This window comes from Colobus angolensis, unplaced genomic scaffold (genome assembly GCF_000951035.1).
Source record: "Colobus angolensis palliatus isolate OR3802 unplaced genomic scaffold, Cang.pa_1.0 Scaffold299, whole genome shotgun sequence".
Taxonomy (NCBI): domain Eukaryota; kingdom Metazoa; phylum Chordata; class Mammalia; order Primates; family Cercopithecidae; genus Colobus; species Colobus angolensis.
In genome coordinates, this window is record NW_012116254.1 from 3,584,157 (window position 1) to 3,602,366 (window position 18,210).

The window sequence follows — 18,210 nt, forward strand, 5'->3', positions numbered from 1 at the left end:
CCCAACTCCTGCCAGTCTCCCATCAGTGAGGAGTTAGTCCACCTTATCACTTTCAACCCCTTTCCTCTGCCCAAAAATACTTACCAGTCTCCGATCTCTGAGCGACCCAAGGCTCTTTCCTAGCAAAGCCACATTTCCTCAAGCCCCCTCCAGGGCTTACTCAGTTCAAACGGCTTACTTTACCTGTGGGTGTGTACCACTTTATTTTCTATTTTATTCTGATTAAATAATTAAATCTGATTAAATTAGAAAAATTTTGATGTAATGGGATAATAATTTAAAGCAGTGTTCAGTGAAAACTGTATTTGTAAATAATTGAATATTGCTATATAGATGCAATTGTATTTTATTCTATTTATTTCTAAAATAAACCATTTTATTTTCTATTTCTGTGACCACTCACAGTTCTCCCCTTTCTTGGCATTTCTTCTCCTATAAATTCTGCCAATCCAAAGTAGGTGCATTCACCCTTCAAAGCTCCCTCAAGTCTCACTACAAGCAGCCTTGACTGAATTCTCCATTCATTAGGCCAATGCAGTAACTGACCTTTAGATGTACAACTGATAGTGCTTTATCATGCAAACACATATCTACTTGCTACTTATTTTGAATGTGAATCTCCCTAACTGGGTAACAAACACCTTAAAGCCTATCTCACACTTCTGGCTTCTCCACAATTAAGACGACATAGCTGCTGGGCACAGTGGCTCACGCCTGTAATCCCAGCACTTTGGGAGGTCAAGGCGGGCGGATCATGAGGTCAAGAGTTCGAGACTAGCCTGGCCAACATGGTGAAACCCTGTCTCTACTAAGAAGACAAAAATTAGCTAGGCTTGGTGGCACATGCCTGTAAACCCAGCTACTCGGGAGGCTGAGGCAGGATAATCGCTTGAACAGAGAAGGCGGAGGTTGCAGTGAGCCAAGATCCCACCACTGCACTCCAGCCTGGGCGACAGAACGAGACTCTGTCTCGGTGGAGAGGGGAAAGACTACACAGCCATATCCAAATTAAGTCCTTATTATATACTTGTTACCTGAGTTAATAAAAAAATATATAAAGTAAATTAGAATATTCTATTTTAATGGCTTTAACATTAATGTGCATATCATTTGAATCCTGTTTAATCATATCCAGAAGCTTAATGAGTGTGTCCTAATGTTCTTCAGGAATTTAAGGATAAAAACAGATTGATCCTCATTAATTTTTCACCTTTCAAATTAGCAAAAATTAAAAGACCAACAATTCAGTGCTGATGAGGGTATAGGGAAAACAGTACCTCCACACACACAAATGGAGTACAAATTGGTGCAATGCTGTGGAAGCTACTGTTGAATTTCTCTGTAAAGGTGAGTATCCAAATATTAAATATTCATATTTTGACCCAACAACTTCACATCCGGGCATTTATCCTTTGTATATATGTGTACAAGTATTCAGAAAGATATGCAAAAGTTGTTCATAGCTGCAACGACTGTAAAACTGCAAGAACAGTGCCTGATACATGCTATACACAAAAACACTTCTGAATGAATAATTTAAACAGTGAAAGCCATTGAAGATGTACATCAAAAAAGTACTGGGTAAGTTATGGTACATTTATAAGATAATACAACTACTACAATAAATCTGCTATAATAAATTTTCAGGAAATTCTGTTAAGAAAGATTGTCAGGGTGCAAAACTCTAGGGAATACTATTCACAGATACAACAAACAGAACAGTGTCCCCACTCCCTCAACCAGACTCTGTGCATTTGGAAAAGGTTTTAAAATGAAAGAGAAGAGACCAGCCTGGCCAACATGGTGAAACCCTGTCTCTACTAAAAATACAAAAATTAGCCAGGCGTGGTGGCACATGCCTGTAATCCCAGCTACTTGGGAGGCGGAGGCAGAAGAATCGCTTGAACCTGGGAGGCAGAGGTTGCAGTGAGCTGAGACCGTGCCATTACACTTCAGCCTGGGCAACAAGAGCAAATCTGTCTCAAAAAAAAAAAAAACCCAAAAACCTTAAAAAATCGAAGAGGAAAACAAGACTGCCCATGAGAGCACATGAGGACAGTTATTTAAGGAAAGAAAATGGAGATTTTTGCTAGTTTGTTTTTAGATTAGGGCATTATCCATTTTGTTAACAGTAGAACCTTAGCTACAGAGTACTTTGTTTAGTATTATTGTATGCACTCATGTTTTCAAGATACCACAATTTTTCACTTCAAGTGATAAAAAATTTTTTATATCAATCCTTTTGAATAGAAATAATCCCAAGCTGCAAAACTATATACTAATGTATCTTCTTAAATAGAATATACTCACTATGGGCCACGGGCAGTGGCTCATGCCAGTAATCCCAGCAGTCTGGGAGGCTGAGGTGGGTAGATCATGAGGTCAGGAGTTCGAGATGAGTCTGGCCAACATAGTGAAACCCTGTCTCCACTAAAAATACAAAAAAAAATAGCTGGGCGTGGTGGTGGGTGCCTGTAATCCCAGCGACTTGAGAGGCTGAGGTAAAGAGAATTGCTTGAACTTGGGAGGCGGAGGTTGCAGCGAGCCAAGATCAAGCCACTGCACTCCAGCCCAGGTGACAGTGCAAGACTCCATCTCCAAAAAAAAAAAAAAGTACATAGTCATTATGGTTTTTTGACATAGGGCTACTGGTTTCAAAAATCCCAAGAAGTTCTGGAATGACATTTTTGACCTCATGTCTGTTTTTCCTGCCATAGCTCTTCCAGTCTCTCCCTTGTTGTTAACTAATTTCTACTCAACAATATGTTGATGGCTTAGAAATCATTTAATTAACTGCCTGTAAATTAAAATACACAGCCTTGCCTTAGAACATTAGGAATATGTGGTCTGATACATAGATATGATTGTATCTCTTTTGACTTCTGATGATTTTTAATTCTCAGTTCCCAAAAGTACACAAGTTTCTCCACAGCATTATTCTAAATATGTGGTTTTCACTAAACTTTTATTTTTCTAAGTAGTTTCATCATAAAACCTAATCATTCAAAAATTAACCAACTTCTGAATGCAATTCCATTGCCCTAGATGCTGTGGCTCTAAAAATATTCAATTAAAGGTCATCATGAGAAATGATTAAATTTTTTCCACTTTTATTTGGTAAATTATATGGTATTTTACTGACATTTTAACTTTCTACCTAAAGTCTATGAGATAATTTATTATATCCAATTGTTTCACCAATCTGACATCTTAAGATTATACCTTATGAAAATCACTTTTTTTTCTCTTTTGGGAAGACAAGATAAGAAAATGTTTATAAAGACAGTGATAGGGGACGGGCGCGGTGACTCACAACTGTAATAATCCCAGCACTTTGGGAGGCCGAGGCGGGTGCATTATGAGGTCAGGAGATCGAGACCATCCTGGCTAACACGGTGAAACCTCGTCTCTACTAAAAATACAAAAAATTAGCCGGGCATGGTGGCAGGTGCCTGTAGTCCCAGTTACTTGGGAGGCTGAGGCAGGAGAATGGCGTGAACCTGCGAGGCGCAGCTTGCAGTGAGCCGAGATCGTGCCACTGCACTCCAGCCTGGGCGGCAGAGAGACTCCATCTCAAAAAAAGAAAAAAAAAACAGTGATAGGTAGGATTCCTGAAAAACATTATTAGTTTTTAGTAAAACGGTAGAAAGTGTATAAGCCACGAGGCTATGTGTATTTCTGGCATTCTAGCTGAAGCTATAAGCAAAATGCAGGGAGTTTAGTTACTCTTCAAAACAAAATATCTCTGGCATTATTTTATCTAAGCCAAATGAGATAGTTTTGAACACCAAACATGAAAAGTTTTATTTTAGTAAATTTATAATGAGCATACTATTTAATTTTACTGAGGTTAATAAAAGAGAAATTCTGTGATGAACAGAGCAAAGTAAGAAAATTTCTATTTCTGTTTGTGAACAAAGTAGGAAGGCAAGGAAAGAGAAAAGGACAAGGCCTCTCCCATGTCTCCCTCTTGGAGTACCACTGAGCAAAAGCCTACTACAAGCATCTTCACTTACTTAGTCCCCAGTCTTCTGTCCATGTCTCTAAAACACATTCCACTGTAACCACTACCCTACAGACCCTCTTATCCTCTCTGTCCTGTGCTTAGCCATATATTCCTGAGGAGCCTCATGAAGTAGGGCTACTTAAGCATATCACTAGTCTGAATCTTTCTCAGAATAATAGAAAGTAATAAATTTGCTAGTCCTTCAACATAAATAAGGAAAAAAAAATTTTTTAAGTAATAAATTTACAATAACTGCTGGGGCAGAACATATAAATGAGCCACAACATTGTGCATGATACTGTCCAAATACCATGATAAAGGAGGAATTACAAAACAAATTAGGGAGATATTTTAACTAGATAAATCAACTCTTTAAAAACAAGGCTAAAGATGAAAGTAAAATCATAAAAGACAGACAACTGGGTAATAAGCATTTAAAATACTTGCTCTTGTTGGCCAGGTATGGTGGCTCATGCCTGTAATTCCAGCACTTTGGGAGGCCAAGGCGGGTGGATCACCTGAGGTCAAGCGTTCAAGACCAGTCTGGCCAAAATGGTGAAACCCCATCTCTACTAAAAATACAAAATTAATTGGGTGTGGTGGCACATGCCTGCAGCCTCAGCTACTCAGGAGGCTGAGCAGGAGAACTGCTTGAACCTGGGAAGTGGAGGCTGCAATGAGCTGAGACGGCGCCAATGCCCTTCAGCCTGGGCGACAGAACAAGACTTTGTCTCAAAAAAAAAAAAAAAAAAAAACCAAGTAAGATAATATAGAATAAAATACTTGCTCCTGCTACTAATTTTAAAAATAAAAATTTAAGCAAGATACAAGTTTTCATCTAAAAATCACAAAGATCTGTTTTTAATAGCACCCAATAAATGCAAAAAGTAACGAGATATGACAGGCATTCTCTCACTTTGCTTGTGGAATTTAAACTGGCACTAAAACAATTTGGCAATATGTTTTCAAGAGTCTAAAATGTTCTTATTACTTGATCCAATAATTCTACTCATAGGACTTTGTACAAATAATAAAATGTGAACAAACACTCAATCCTTATTTCAAAGTGAATGTAATAAAGAGATAAAATGCAATACTCCACTTGCTTGGATCACCAGTTTTGCTAAAACATAAATAAAGCAAAAAGCAAAAAACTGAAAAAAAAAAAAAATAGCCACCTTGCCTGCCCCTAGTCAGGTCACACTAACCCATTTACTAGCTCTACCCCCACAACCTTCTGACTTAACCAAGACAGACTGCAGTACAATCCTGTAAGACAGGGAAAAAGCACACTGATATGTTTAAGAGTTTTCACATGACTGAAAATAAAAAGGGTTTTCCCAAGAAAGAAAGTAATCTTCCAGATTGACTATGAAATATTACTTCTCCATTTATTTCATAAAGAAATCCAAATATATCTGTAAACAATTTCATTAGGCAGTAAGAATTATAACACAGCAAAGCAAAAATTTATTAGTCACATTGTAGGCAATTGATGGGCATTAAATAAAAGCTAAAAGAATACACGTCAAACTCCCTGCGCCACTTTAGAAATAAAACTAAATATGGCCGGGCGCGGTGGCTCAAGCCTGTAATCCCAGCACTTTGGGAGGTGGAGACGGGAGGATTATGAGGTCAGGAGATCGAGACTATCCTGGCTAACACGGTGAAACCGTCTCTATTAAAAAATACAAAAAACTAGCTGGGCGAGGTGGCGGGCGCCTGTAGTCCCAGCTACACGGGAGGCTGAGGCAGGAGAATGGCGAACACCTGGGAGGCAGGGCTTGCAGTGAGCTAAGATCCGGCCACTGCACTCCAGCCTGGGCGAAAGAGCCAGACTCCGTCTCAAAAAAAAAAAAGAAATAAAATTAAATATACAAAGTTTATTTCTTAGAAAATCAGTTTAAAAGCTACATTAAATGGAAAATAAATCCCCTTATAAAAATATGAAAAGTATCAAAACACAAAATCAGGATCAATAAATAAGACTTGTGTCTATTCCCATTCACACAGAAGCAATCTGTGTTCTACACCATAAGAATGCTTGAGGTAAGTTCTAGCCAGAGCAACTAAGCAAGAAAAAGAAATAAAAGGCATACAAACAGAAAAGAAAGAAGTAAAATTATTCCTGTTCACAGATGGTAGGCTCTTATACACAGTAAACCTTAAAGATTCCACACAAAAAACATGTTAGAATAAATAAGAATTCAGTAAAGTAGCAGAATACAAAGTCAACATGCAAAAATCAATTGCATTTTTATAAACTAATAATAAGATGAAAAAGAAATTATGCAGTTTTTACAATAGAATCAAAAAGAAAAAATATTTCAAAATTAACCAAGAAAATGAAAACCTGTACAATAAAAACTACAAAACATTGCTGAAAGATATTAAAGAACACATAAATAAATAGAAACACAGCTCATTTTCATGTACTGGAAGACTTAATTTTTTTTTCCCCATCAGTCTGTGTGGGAAAAGAAAGACTTAATATTGTTAAGATATCAATACCACCCAAACCAATTTACAGATTCACTGCAATTCCTCAGAAATAGAAAAACTCATTCTAAAATTCATGTGGAATCTCAAGGGTCCCAAACAACCAAAACAATCTTACAAAATAATTAAAGCTGGAGAATTCACTCTTCCTGATTCCCAGACATATCACATAGCTATGGTAATCAAAACTGTGGTACTGGCATAAAGACAGACATCTAGACCAGTGGAATAAATCAACAGTTCAAAATCTTTTTGGCACCAGGACCAGTTTCATGGCAGACAATTTTCCCACAGACCAGGGAAATGGTTTCTGGATGAAACTGTTTCACCTCAGATCATAAGGCATTAGATTCTCATAAGGAGCATGCAATCTAGATCCCTTACACAAACAGTTCACGATAGGGTTCCTGCACCTATGAGAATCTAATGCCGCTGCTGATCTGACAGGAGGTGGAGCTCAGGCTATAATGCTCGTTCTCCTGCTGTTCACCTCCTGCTGTGCAACCTGGTTTCTAACAGGCTGTGGACTGGTGCCAGTTGATGGCCTGAGGGTTGGGGACCTTGGAACAGCTAACCTGGAAATAAAACTTCACATACACAAATACTTTTTGACAAGTGAGGGAAAGGACAGGCTTTTCAACAAATGGTGGGGAAAAACTGGATATCCACAAACAAAAGAACAAAGCTGGACACTCACCTAATACCATATACAAAAATTAACTCAAAAGAGATCAGGCTTAAATGTAAGACCTAAAACTATAAAACTCTTAGAGGAAAACACAGGGCAAAACCTTCACAGCATGAAGTTTAGCAATGATTTCTTGGATATGACACCAAAGGCATTGGAAACAACAATAAAAAATAAACAAATTGGAATTTCATGAAAAAATTTTAAGTTGTACATCAAAAGACACTATCAACAGAGTAAAAACAGCAAGCCACAGAATGGGAGAAAATATTTGCAAATTCATATATCTGATAAGGGATTATATCCATAATATATACAGAACTCCTAAAATCAACAATAATAAAGCAAACCAATTCAAAAATGGGCAAGAGACTTGGCTATACATTTCCTGAAAGATACATAAATGGCCAAAAAGCACATGAAAATGTACAACATCACCATCACTACAGAAATGCAAATCAAAGCTACAATAAGATACCACCTGACACTCATTAGAATGGCCACTATTTAAAAAAAAAAAAAAAAAGGAAAATAAAAGTGTTGTTAAGGATGTGGAGAAATTGGAACCCTTGTGCACTGTTGAAGGGAATGTAAAATGGTGCAGCTGCCATGGAAAACAGTACAGTGATACCTGAAAATACTAATAACAGAATAACCATGTTATCCAGCAATTCCACTTGTGGGTATACAGCCAGAAGAATTGAAAAGCAGGGTCTCAAAGAGATACTTCTATACCCATGTCCACAGAATTATTCACAATAGCTAAGACGTGGAAGAAACCCAAGTGTCCATCAATGGATAAGCAAAATGTGGTATCCTATAACACAGAAATATAGAACTAAAACCAGAAGAAACGGCTAAAATAATTAAGGTTGTTGCCTTTTGAAAGTGAGACTGAGGGGTGCATTGAGTAAAAGATTACTATTTTTCTTTGAAAGTGTATACTACTGTATTATTTAGCCTTTAAAGGGCAGAAAATTCTAACATAAACTACAGCATGTTAGAACCTTGAGGACATTAAGTTTAGTGAAATAAGCCAGTCACAAGAGAAATACTGTATGATTCCAACGATATGAGGTACTTGGAATAGTCAAAATCACAGACAGTGGAAGCAGAATAGTAACTGACAGGGGCTAGTGGGAGGGGAGGAAAGGAAAGCTATTGTTTAATGGGTACAGAGTTTCAGTTTCAGAAGATGAAAAGAGTTCTGGAGATGGATGGCAGTGATGGTTGCACAACATTACCAACATATTTAACACCACTCAACTGTACACTTTAAAATGTTGAAGATGATAGATTTTATATTATGTGTATTTTACCACAATAAAAGAATTGGAAAAGAAGAAAGCTCAAATGATATAAAATAAATTTAAATTTTCTGTTAGATTTCAGTCATGGTTGCAGAATTTTTATCTCTATATTCAAACACTGGGCATTGATGTCTCAATTTTATTATATTAACAGCACATCATTAATCAATAGTTGAAGGTCTCTCATTTCATTTACTCTCTTGTTCAGAAGAAACTGAATTCTCTAACACTTACCTAAACTCGTGGGCTTGATGAGAACATCAAGGACATCATAAAAGGGCAGATTTTTTAACTGCACATCAGGATGGACAGGAGGAATTGGGGGAGATGGCTGCTGCATCTCAAATGTGGGCTTAGTATCTTGAAGCAGCACAGAACCAACAGGAGAGGATGGTGAGTGAGGTGTAACTGAAGTGGAAGGCAAAGAGTGGATTCCAGCCACGGCCAAGTCAGGTTCTACAGGTGATGAGCTACCATCCAAACTGAAAACCGATGATTTGATTGTGGATAAATCAGAAAGTCCTTCAAGAGTTCGTGGATATCGGCGTCTATACAATTCTCGGATTTTAATCTGAACCGCAGGGCTGCAGCCGCTCTTCAACAAATGCAGCGCCCTCATCAGGAGGTCATGCTTGCGTCCACTTTTATTCCGTCCAGCAAAGCCTAGTAATACTTGCAGTTCAGAAACCCTAAAACTAGAAACCATATTCTAAAAGGAAAGAAAAAAAACATAAGCCAAGTCACCCTCAAGCATACAAAAATCCTATCTAAAATATAATGTAAAATGTGATTTTTCCAGCATTCTATCAACTGGCATGTGCTAGTAACAGCATTTCACATACCACTTAGAATCATTACCATTCATAAGATAATCCCGTAAAAATTACATTCAAGTTATGGTGTTAATTATATTTTGTTGTATGAGATCTTAATTTTGTAATCTATAGTCTATTGTTTTCTACTAACCACTTCATTATCTGATTATGCTCTAATGTAAACAGATATTTGCTTTATGACTATAAAATCTATCACCAATGAATATACTCATTTTCAAAACCAACCCCTCCCAATATGCAATGTAATGTAATGTTACAGAATTATCACCAATTAACCAAATAAAAAATCACAATGTTAGATGTATAACTTTTGATGCTTAGTAGTAAATCTATAAAAATCAAGTCAGAACTCTGATCCAAAATGCAATGAATTTTTTACCCCAACTCAAACATTAAGGAACAAACAACATAATGAAAATATTTTAAAATATTAAAGCTAAAAATCACATACATCTTATTTAGCAGTCAGTCAAACTTCTAAAACGATTGAAATTCCCAGCTGGGTATCCAAATGACAAAAAGACCTTTGAAGGGCAAGGAAATGAGCAGTCATCAATCTTAAAGAGCAACATTTCCTCCACGCTACTCTACTGGCTTGTGCTTGGGTGTAAAACAAAGGTTATAAGCAGTTTCAGCTTCACATCACACCTTCTATTTTTTCAGCAAAACTTAATGAATATTTTTAATTCCTTGCAGCCTTAGGAATCCACCTACTTAGTGATTTCCAGTCAATTCTGAACTCAGAGGCAAATCACACTTGGGTCAGATACCACACATGCACCATCTAGCAAGAAAGAGGAAGAACACCTGGAGCTGACCAAAGCCCTGTCAGAAACGTACCCAGGAGACCTACCTGTGGTTTGGTGTCCCATCCCACCCTCATCACTCCTCCAACCCAGCCCGTGCTACACACTCCACAGTTACTTAGGATTCCTTTTCAACCTGTTTGTCTCATCAGTATAGTGGAAATGTGGGGCAGTTTCTCTGTACTTTTAAGTCTCAGAGACGGCCCAGAAGCAATTGTTTAAAACTCTATACGGTTTTTAAATACTTGTTGGTATAAATACTTGCTAGTTTACTAAAATGCAAACAGATTTAAATATACCAAAGTAATCCATATACACTGTCATAACTGTACTTTGTGTACTATATATGTCTCCATATTTCATATTGTACAAGTGAGAGGATATTAAATTGTAATCCTGGCAGGCCATTTTATACTCTAATTCAGTGCTGTCCAACACAAATTAATAGAAGACACACATTAAACCTTCTAGTAGTCACATTTAAAAAACTGAGGCCAGAACAGTGGCTCACACCTGTAATCCCAGTGCCTTCGGAGGACAACACAAGAGGATCACTTGAACCCAGGAATTCGACACCACACTGGACAACATAGTAACATCCTGTCTCTACAAAAATTTAAAAATTAGCCAGCCGTGGTGGTCAGTGTGCCTGTGGTCCGAGCCACTCAGGAGACTGAGGTGAGAGGATCACTTGAACCCAGGAATTCAAGGCTACAGTGAACTGTGATCACGCCACCATACTCCAGCCTGGGCAACACTAAGACTGTCTCAAAAATAATAATGATAATTTACATTAACATAGTTAACCCAATGCATCAAACCTATCTTTTCATCTCAACATGCAATCAATTTTTGTAATTTAAAAATAATCCTTTTTTAAAGTGTCAGTGGGATAGTTTTTCATACTAAGTCTTCAATATCTGGTGTATATTTTACACTGACAATACATCTCAATTTGGATTAACCACACTTCGAGTGCTTAAGAGCCACATGTGGTCACTAGCTACCACACACTGGACAGGGCAGCTCTAAATCATACTCTAAATAGCAACACATACCACAATGCCATGGTCACTGTATTTCAATTTGCTTTATTTCCTCCACATGCAAGATGAAGATTTTATTCATCTTACCTCTACAGTGCAGACAACAAAGAATAAAAACAAGAAAACTTTTGGCCTATCTCATTACAAACCAGTCACAGCTTACTCAACATCTCATGCATTAAATGGAAGATAACAGCTTCTTGGGAAGGGTTTACCCAAGCGAGTAATACGATGCATCTTTCCCTCAATCTTAGTAAATACTTCAACTGATTGTGGAACACTAACAATAAAAAAGGCAATCACACAGATACAATATAACTATGGTTTTTTCTAACTCAGAAAAAATCATTACTTTGCTTCACTCCTTATACTGTCAGATATTCTTCATTTTAAGGGAAGCTGTTTTACAGAAATGACAAAATAAAGCACAAAGTCACCCCACCTAAGCTTGACTCTCAAAAGGAGTTTCTAGGAGGTCTCATATCTCATATTTCCAGTGATAACATTATTTGACAAAGGATGTTAATGCAACTGGCTCTATCGACTATTGTAAACAGACAAAAAGTAAGAGATAAGGGCTTAGACTAAGAATGTGGAATCACAGAATTCTGAACAGCAGATGGAACAGTCTTTGCATTACGAAATGCTGCAAAATAAAGTACTGCTGGAGACACGGCCAAAGGTAATGAAGTCAACAGGCCCCTGTGAAAAACTTCAAGCCAGCAATCAGCAGTTGTTCAAGCCCAAGTACTAAGACTTTGGACCCTGGGAAAGTCATTTCCTCCCTCTGATCATCAATTTCTATTTTAAAATAACCAGCATCCAAAAAAAATCCCTCTCCTTGGCCAGGCATGGTGACTCACACCTATAATCTCAGCACTCTGGGAGGCAAGGTGGGTGGATCATTTGAAGTCAGGAGTTCAAGACCAACCTGGCCAACATGGTGAAACCCCGTCTCTACTAAAAATACAAAAATTAGCCGGGCATGGTGGTATACGCCTGTAGTCCCTCCTACTCGGGAGGCTGAGGCAGGAGAACTTCTCGAAACCAGGAGGTGGAGGTTGCAGTGAGCCGAGATGGAGCCACTGCACTCCATCCTGGATGACAGAATGAGACCCCATCTCAAAAAACAAAAAACAAAAATCCCTCTCCTTTACTTAGCACTTACTGATAAAATAATCTCAAAGCAGCTTACCAAGTAAAATTCTATGAATATCTTGTTTGGCAAACCTTACTGGATCCCACTTCCTCTAGAAGTAATACCTATTTTTTCTTAACTTAGTCTTCCACCAAGTTTCGGGCCCTTCCTCCAGTGAGTGGGTGTGGTGAGCAGAGAGGGTTGCCAGAGCCCTCATGGGGGTTAACGTTAGTCTGCTGACACTACCAAGAACGGATTTCAGTTGTTTTTCTCCATCAACCTCTGATGTCGGTATCTTTAGTCTAATTTTTTCCAAGTGGTTTTTCCACTCCACTGTGCTGCCTCTCAAAGGCTCCCGAGTCAGCCCACTTCAGTTAAAACTGCTATATGTTCTACAGAGGAATTTCCCTACAGAGAAATGTGTTGGCATAATGAATTGTGTAAAAAGATACATAATCTAAATTCTAAACAAAAACTAACATAAATTAAGACCAGAGTTTTATATCAACCTTGTTCCTTTATCAAATGAAAATAAACACAGAATTATTAAAAATGTTAAAGCTGGGATATTATATAATTGAAACACTACACACAAGCTGAAGGTGCTACCTCATTAGGTAGAAAATACTCATTAAGCTGGGCACGGTGGCTCATACCTGTAATCCCAGCACTTTGGGAGGCCGAGGTGGGTGGATCACTTGAGGTCAGGAGTTTGAGACCAGCCTAACCAACATGGTGAAACTCCATCTCTACTAAAAATACAAAAAAATTCGCCAGGTCCCACCGTGGTGGCAGGTGCCTGTAATCCCAGCTACCCAAGAGGATGAGGCAGGAGAATCGCTTGAAACCGGGAGGCGGAGGTTGCAGTGAGTCGAGACCATGCCATTGCACTCCAGCCTAGGCAGCAAGAGGGAAACTCCATCTCGAAAAAAAAAACACAAAAAACCTCATCAAACAGATATACATGATAGTTACATGTAATCACCAGTGAATAAAAATATTTCCCTGAGATTGCTCTTCAATTCTAAAACATGACATAGAAACTGCAAAAACAGCCTAGAATTTGGGAAAGTGCTAATAAGGTTAGAAATCACGGTAAAGGTCAATATGAGCTCTGTAGATTCCCCATCTGCTATGATGTACATAATACAGGAGGAGACGAGAAGCTGCTGAGGGCAACTGACAAATTGCATTATTAATACTGCCTACTCCAGTTACAATATTAAAATAATCTACCTCAGGCCGGACACAGTGGCTCACACCTATAATCCCAGCACTTTGGGAGGCCGAATAGGGTGGATCATCTGAGGTCAGGAGTTCAAGAACAGCCTGGCCAACATAGCAAAACCCCGTCTCTACTAAAAATACAAAAATTAGCCAGGTGTGGTGGCTCGCACCTGTAGTCCCAGCTACTAGGGAGGCTGAGGCAGGAGAAATGCTTGAACCTGGGAGGTGGCGGTTGCAGTGAGCGGAGATCACACTACTGTACTTCAGACTGGGTGACAGAGCGAGACTCCATCTCAAAAAATAATCATCATCGTCTACATCTTCATTTATAAGTAGGAATAAAGAAAAACTACCAGATTAACATAATCTCTCAAAAAAGAGTGACCAAGCTAATGCCATACATAAGAGGAGCTATGTGGCAAGCCAGAAAGATACCTCAGTTCCTAACTACTTACTCTTTTCAAAGCACTGCAGTCCCCAGTTCCTGGTCCTGTATTCCTGGTGAAATCATGTAATGCCTATAATTAAATCCACTTTTATTTGAGGGACCAATGGATTTCTCCCTTACAAGACAATGATTACAATAACACCTAGGCTAAAGAAATCAAATTGAAAATCAACTATTAAAAGAAATAAAGAAAATGCAACATTCCAAATTAAGGGAAAACATCTCCCTAAATGTTCCTATTATTATACAACAAAGATTTAAAATAAAGTAGTCAATTAAGGAAGCAAAAAAGTAACAATAAAATAAACCAAAAGGGCTGGGGAAGAGTTACAGGGTAAAAACAAAAACAAAAAAAAAATTAATTAGAAAACAAAACGCAGTGAAGTCAGATGCACAAAAGGGAAAGTAAACAAATGTATGGTCTTATAAATGAAAAAAAAAAAAAAAAGACCAAAAAACTAAACAAATTTCTTTAAACCAAGAAAATAGCACATGCACGTATATATTCTAATAACTTAAATACAGACAAAAGTGGTTTCCTAGAAAAATATAAATTACTCCATCTGATTCAAGAAGAGGTATATTGTCTTGCCCTCCCTCCACATCCAAAAACATCTACCCAAACAGGACAGCTTCATGAATAAATTCCACCAAGCTTTCAAGGAAAGGATGGAATTCTGTTCCTTAAACTGTTCAAGAGAACAAAAGCCAGGGAGTCAAAACATACATGTTAGAAGACAAACATAGAAAAATGCTGAACACAAACACAAAATTCAAAAAACATGCAAATTATTGGTTTTCAAACTTCAGCAGGAGAAGACCACCCTACCCAACCAAACTTTTAGGCAAAAGCCTATTAAACGGTGAGTCTAGTATACCATCCATTCTTTCTCATTTCTCAACATGGACCATAAGAAGTCTTTGTGTAACACAATTATAAACCAATATTAACACATCAATATTTCCTGTGAGTGTAGGCACAAAAGTCCTCAATGTACCCAATACAGTTTAATCTACCAATATAAGAATGGTTTAATATAAATTAAGTAAATTACTTGGTTAAGATGATTTCTATCCTTACAGTCACAAGATTGAATATTTATGTATAAAATTATACAATATACGGAGTTTCCTTTCAAATAATTTGAGGGAAGTAGGTAGGGACATATACGACAAAAGATTGGAGTTGATAACTTCTGAAGCTGTGTACTGGGGACACGAAGAATTTTCTATCATTGTGAATGTTCCGATAACTTAAAAGTTTGCTTGAACAGGGGAAACTGGGTGTGGGGCACGTGGGGACTCTACTATCTTCCTAAGTTTTCTGTAAATCTAAAAGTACTCTAGATTTCATTAAACAAAAACTGTTAGTCTGTTTGAAGGTAAAGTAAAACAGTGATTATGGTATAAATACTATTTTCCATAAAAGGAACCCAGACTCTTTGGGGAAATGGGTGATTGCAGGTCTGGGGCAGAAAATGCACAAGATGAGCCTAGAACATTTTATCGTACCAGAAAACAGAGATGCTATCAAAGACCACAGGGGACTTGTCAGAAGGGCAAAGAAAGCATCCAGAATGGGCTCCTAATAGCCTAAGATGAGAAAATTAAAGCATCAAAAAGTGTTACAACTGCATTGGATTCAAACCGATTAAATATAGTAATGTTTCATTTTATTCATAACAATATTTTAAAAATCACTGATCTCCTTTAAAGGATGTTAAGGGAAAAATTCATCATTATTCTGAAAACTGATAGAGACAATGCAAAAAGATTTTTGGTTTGAGTAGAAAAGCCATATGATTAACGGGCTAAATGCTAGAAGAGCGTTTGATAAAATTCTATTCATTCCTGATGAAATCTCTCAATAAACAAGAATAGAAGGAAATTCTGTTATCACAATAACTGGTATCTGTCAGAAAGCAATAGCTAATATGCTAAAAATGAAACACTAAATCACAAAGCTAAGACTTCTAAAATGTATACTACGTTCTGTCATTTGACAGTATTCCAAAAATTCTAGATAATACAAGGCAATATAATTTGAGGGGTTTTTTTTGAGACAGGATCTCACTTTATTGCCCAAGCTGGAGTGTAGCGACACAACCTTGGCTCTCTGCAGCCTCAACCTCCCAGGCTCAAGTGATCCTCCCACCTCAGCCTCCACAGTAGCTGGGAGGCCAGCCCAGCCAATTTTTACTTTTTGTAGATGGAGTCTCCCTATGTTGTGCAGGCTGGTCTTAAACTTCTGGGTCCAAGTGATCCTTCCACCTTGACCTCCCAAAGTGCTGGAATTATAGGTGTGAGCTACTATACCAAGGCAAGGTAATTTTTTTTTTTTTTTTTGAGAGAGAGAGTATCACTCTGTCACCCAGGCTGGAGTTGCAATGGCACTATCTTGGCTCACTGCAACCTCTGCCTCTGGGATTCTTGTGCCTCAGCCTCCCAAATAGTTGGGATTACAGGCACAGACCACCACACCCAACTAAATTTTGTATTTTTAGTAGAGACAGGGTTTGCCAAGTTGGTCTTAAACTCCTGGCCTCAAGCGATTCACCCACCTCAGCTTCCCAAAGTGCTGGGATTACAGGCCTGAGCCACTATGCCCAGCAAGGCAATATAAATTTTTTAAAAGTAACATTTACTATTCACAAATGACAAGACTCTCTATATTAGAAATATAAGAGAATCCACTGAAAAATTCAACCCAACAATATCAAGGCAAAACATTGAATTTTCCGTATATCAAATACATTTTCAAGTGACTGAAAAAGACTATTGAAAAAACCTAAGTAACACAAAAACATAAAATGCAAAAGAATAAATTTTTAAATTTTGCAAGAGGTACATTAAACTACAGAATAAAAGCAGCTTTGAGGCCGGGTGTGGTGGCTCACGCCTGTAATCTCTTTGGGAGGCTGAGGCAGGTGGATCACCTGAGGTCGGAAGTTCGAGACCAGCCTGGACAACACAGTGAAACCCCGTCTCTACTAAAAATACAAATATTAGCTGGGCGTGGTGGGAGGGTGCCTGTAATCCCAGCTACTTGGGAGGCTGAGGCAGGAGAATCGCTTGTATCTGGGAGGTGGAGGCTGCAGTTAGCCGAGATTACACCACTGCTCTCCAGCCTGGGTGACAGAGTGAGACTCCATTTCAAAAAAAAAAGAAAAAAAAAGCTTTGAATAAATTAAAGAGACTGCATCACACATGTTACTAAAAATACTCAACACTGAAAAGGTATCAATTGTTTCCAAGTTATAAACATAAAAAAACTCCAATGACTGGTTAATAAGTTGGAGAGTTTAACAGACCAAAACCTTAATAAAAAATTAAATGAAACAGATAATATGGCAGATCATGATGAATAAAATGAACAAAAACAAAGGGGTAAGGGAAACAAAAAGTGAAGAAATAGAGGATTTGCCATTTTAAAGGGGGAAGGCCTCACTGAAATAGTAATTGAATAAGTAACTGAAGCAGGAGGAAAGCACTCTATGGATAGCTGAGGAAAAGCATTCAAGGCATTCCATAGCAAATGCAAAAGTCCTGAAGACAAAAGCAGGCGTGACACATTCAATGAAAGTGAAATGCAAAAAGCGCACCACTGCTGAACCAGAGTAATCTCGAGGAATGAGCATTTGTCGTTATTTGAGACAGGGTCTTGGCTCAGCTGCCCAGAGTGCAGTGGTGCAAACACCGCTCACTGCAGCCTCAACCTCCTAAGCTCAAGTGATCTTCCTGCCTCAGCCTCCAGCGTGACTGGGACTACAAGCACACACCACCATGCCTGCTAATTTTTTTATTTTTAGTAAAGATGAGATTTCATTATGTTTTGCACGCTGGTCTCAAACTCCTGGGCTCAAGTGATGCTTCTGCCTTGGCCTCCCAAAGTGCATAAGCCACCATGCTGGGCCCAGAATGAGTATTAAGACCACAGAATGATGTTCGTTTTTCACAGAAAACAAATGTGGGGAGGGAGGTAGTCAACTAAACAAACCTTTACTATATGAAATAACAGTATCAAATTTGTGAGGTTAAGAAAACACAGATCTCATCCTGAGAGCATCAGGAAAAATATAAAAATAAGTAAGACGGAATGAAAACGCTGAGCAATTAAGGCATATAAATTGGTAGTAGGGTGCAAGGGTGTACTTTGGGAGGCCAAGTGGACAGATCACTTGAAGTCAGAAGTTTGAGATCAGTCTG

At 38.1% G+C, this 18,210-nt stretch overlaps 1 protein-coding gene across 1 annotated transcript in view; it reads right to left on the bottom strand.

Annotated features, from left to right (window-relative positions):
• PIAS2 (protein inhibitor of activated STAT, 2) overlaps positions 1-18,210 on the bottom strand; it is a 108,162-nt gene that overhangs the window by 69,709 nt on the left and 20,243 nt on the right. The window contains exon 3 of the mRNA XM_011949352.1: positions 8,738-9,212. Within this exon, the coding sequence (XP_011804742.1) occupies positions 8,738-9,212 (475 nt within the window). The remainder of the gene's footprint in view (positions 1-8,737; positions 9,213-18,210) is intronic.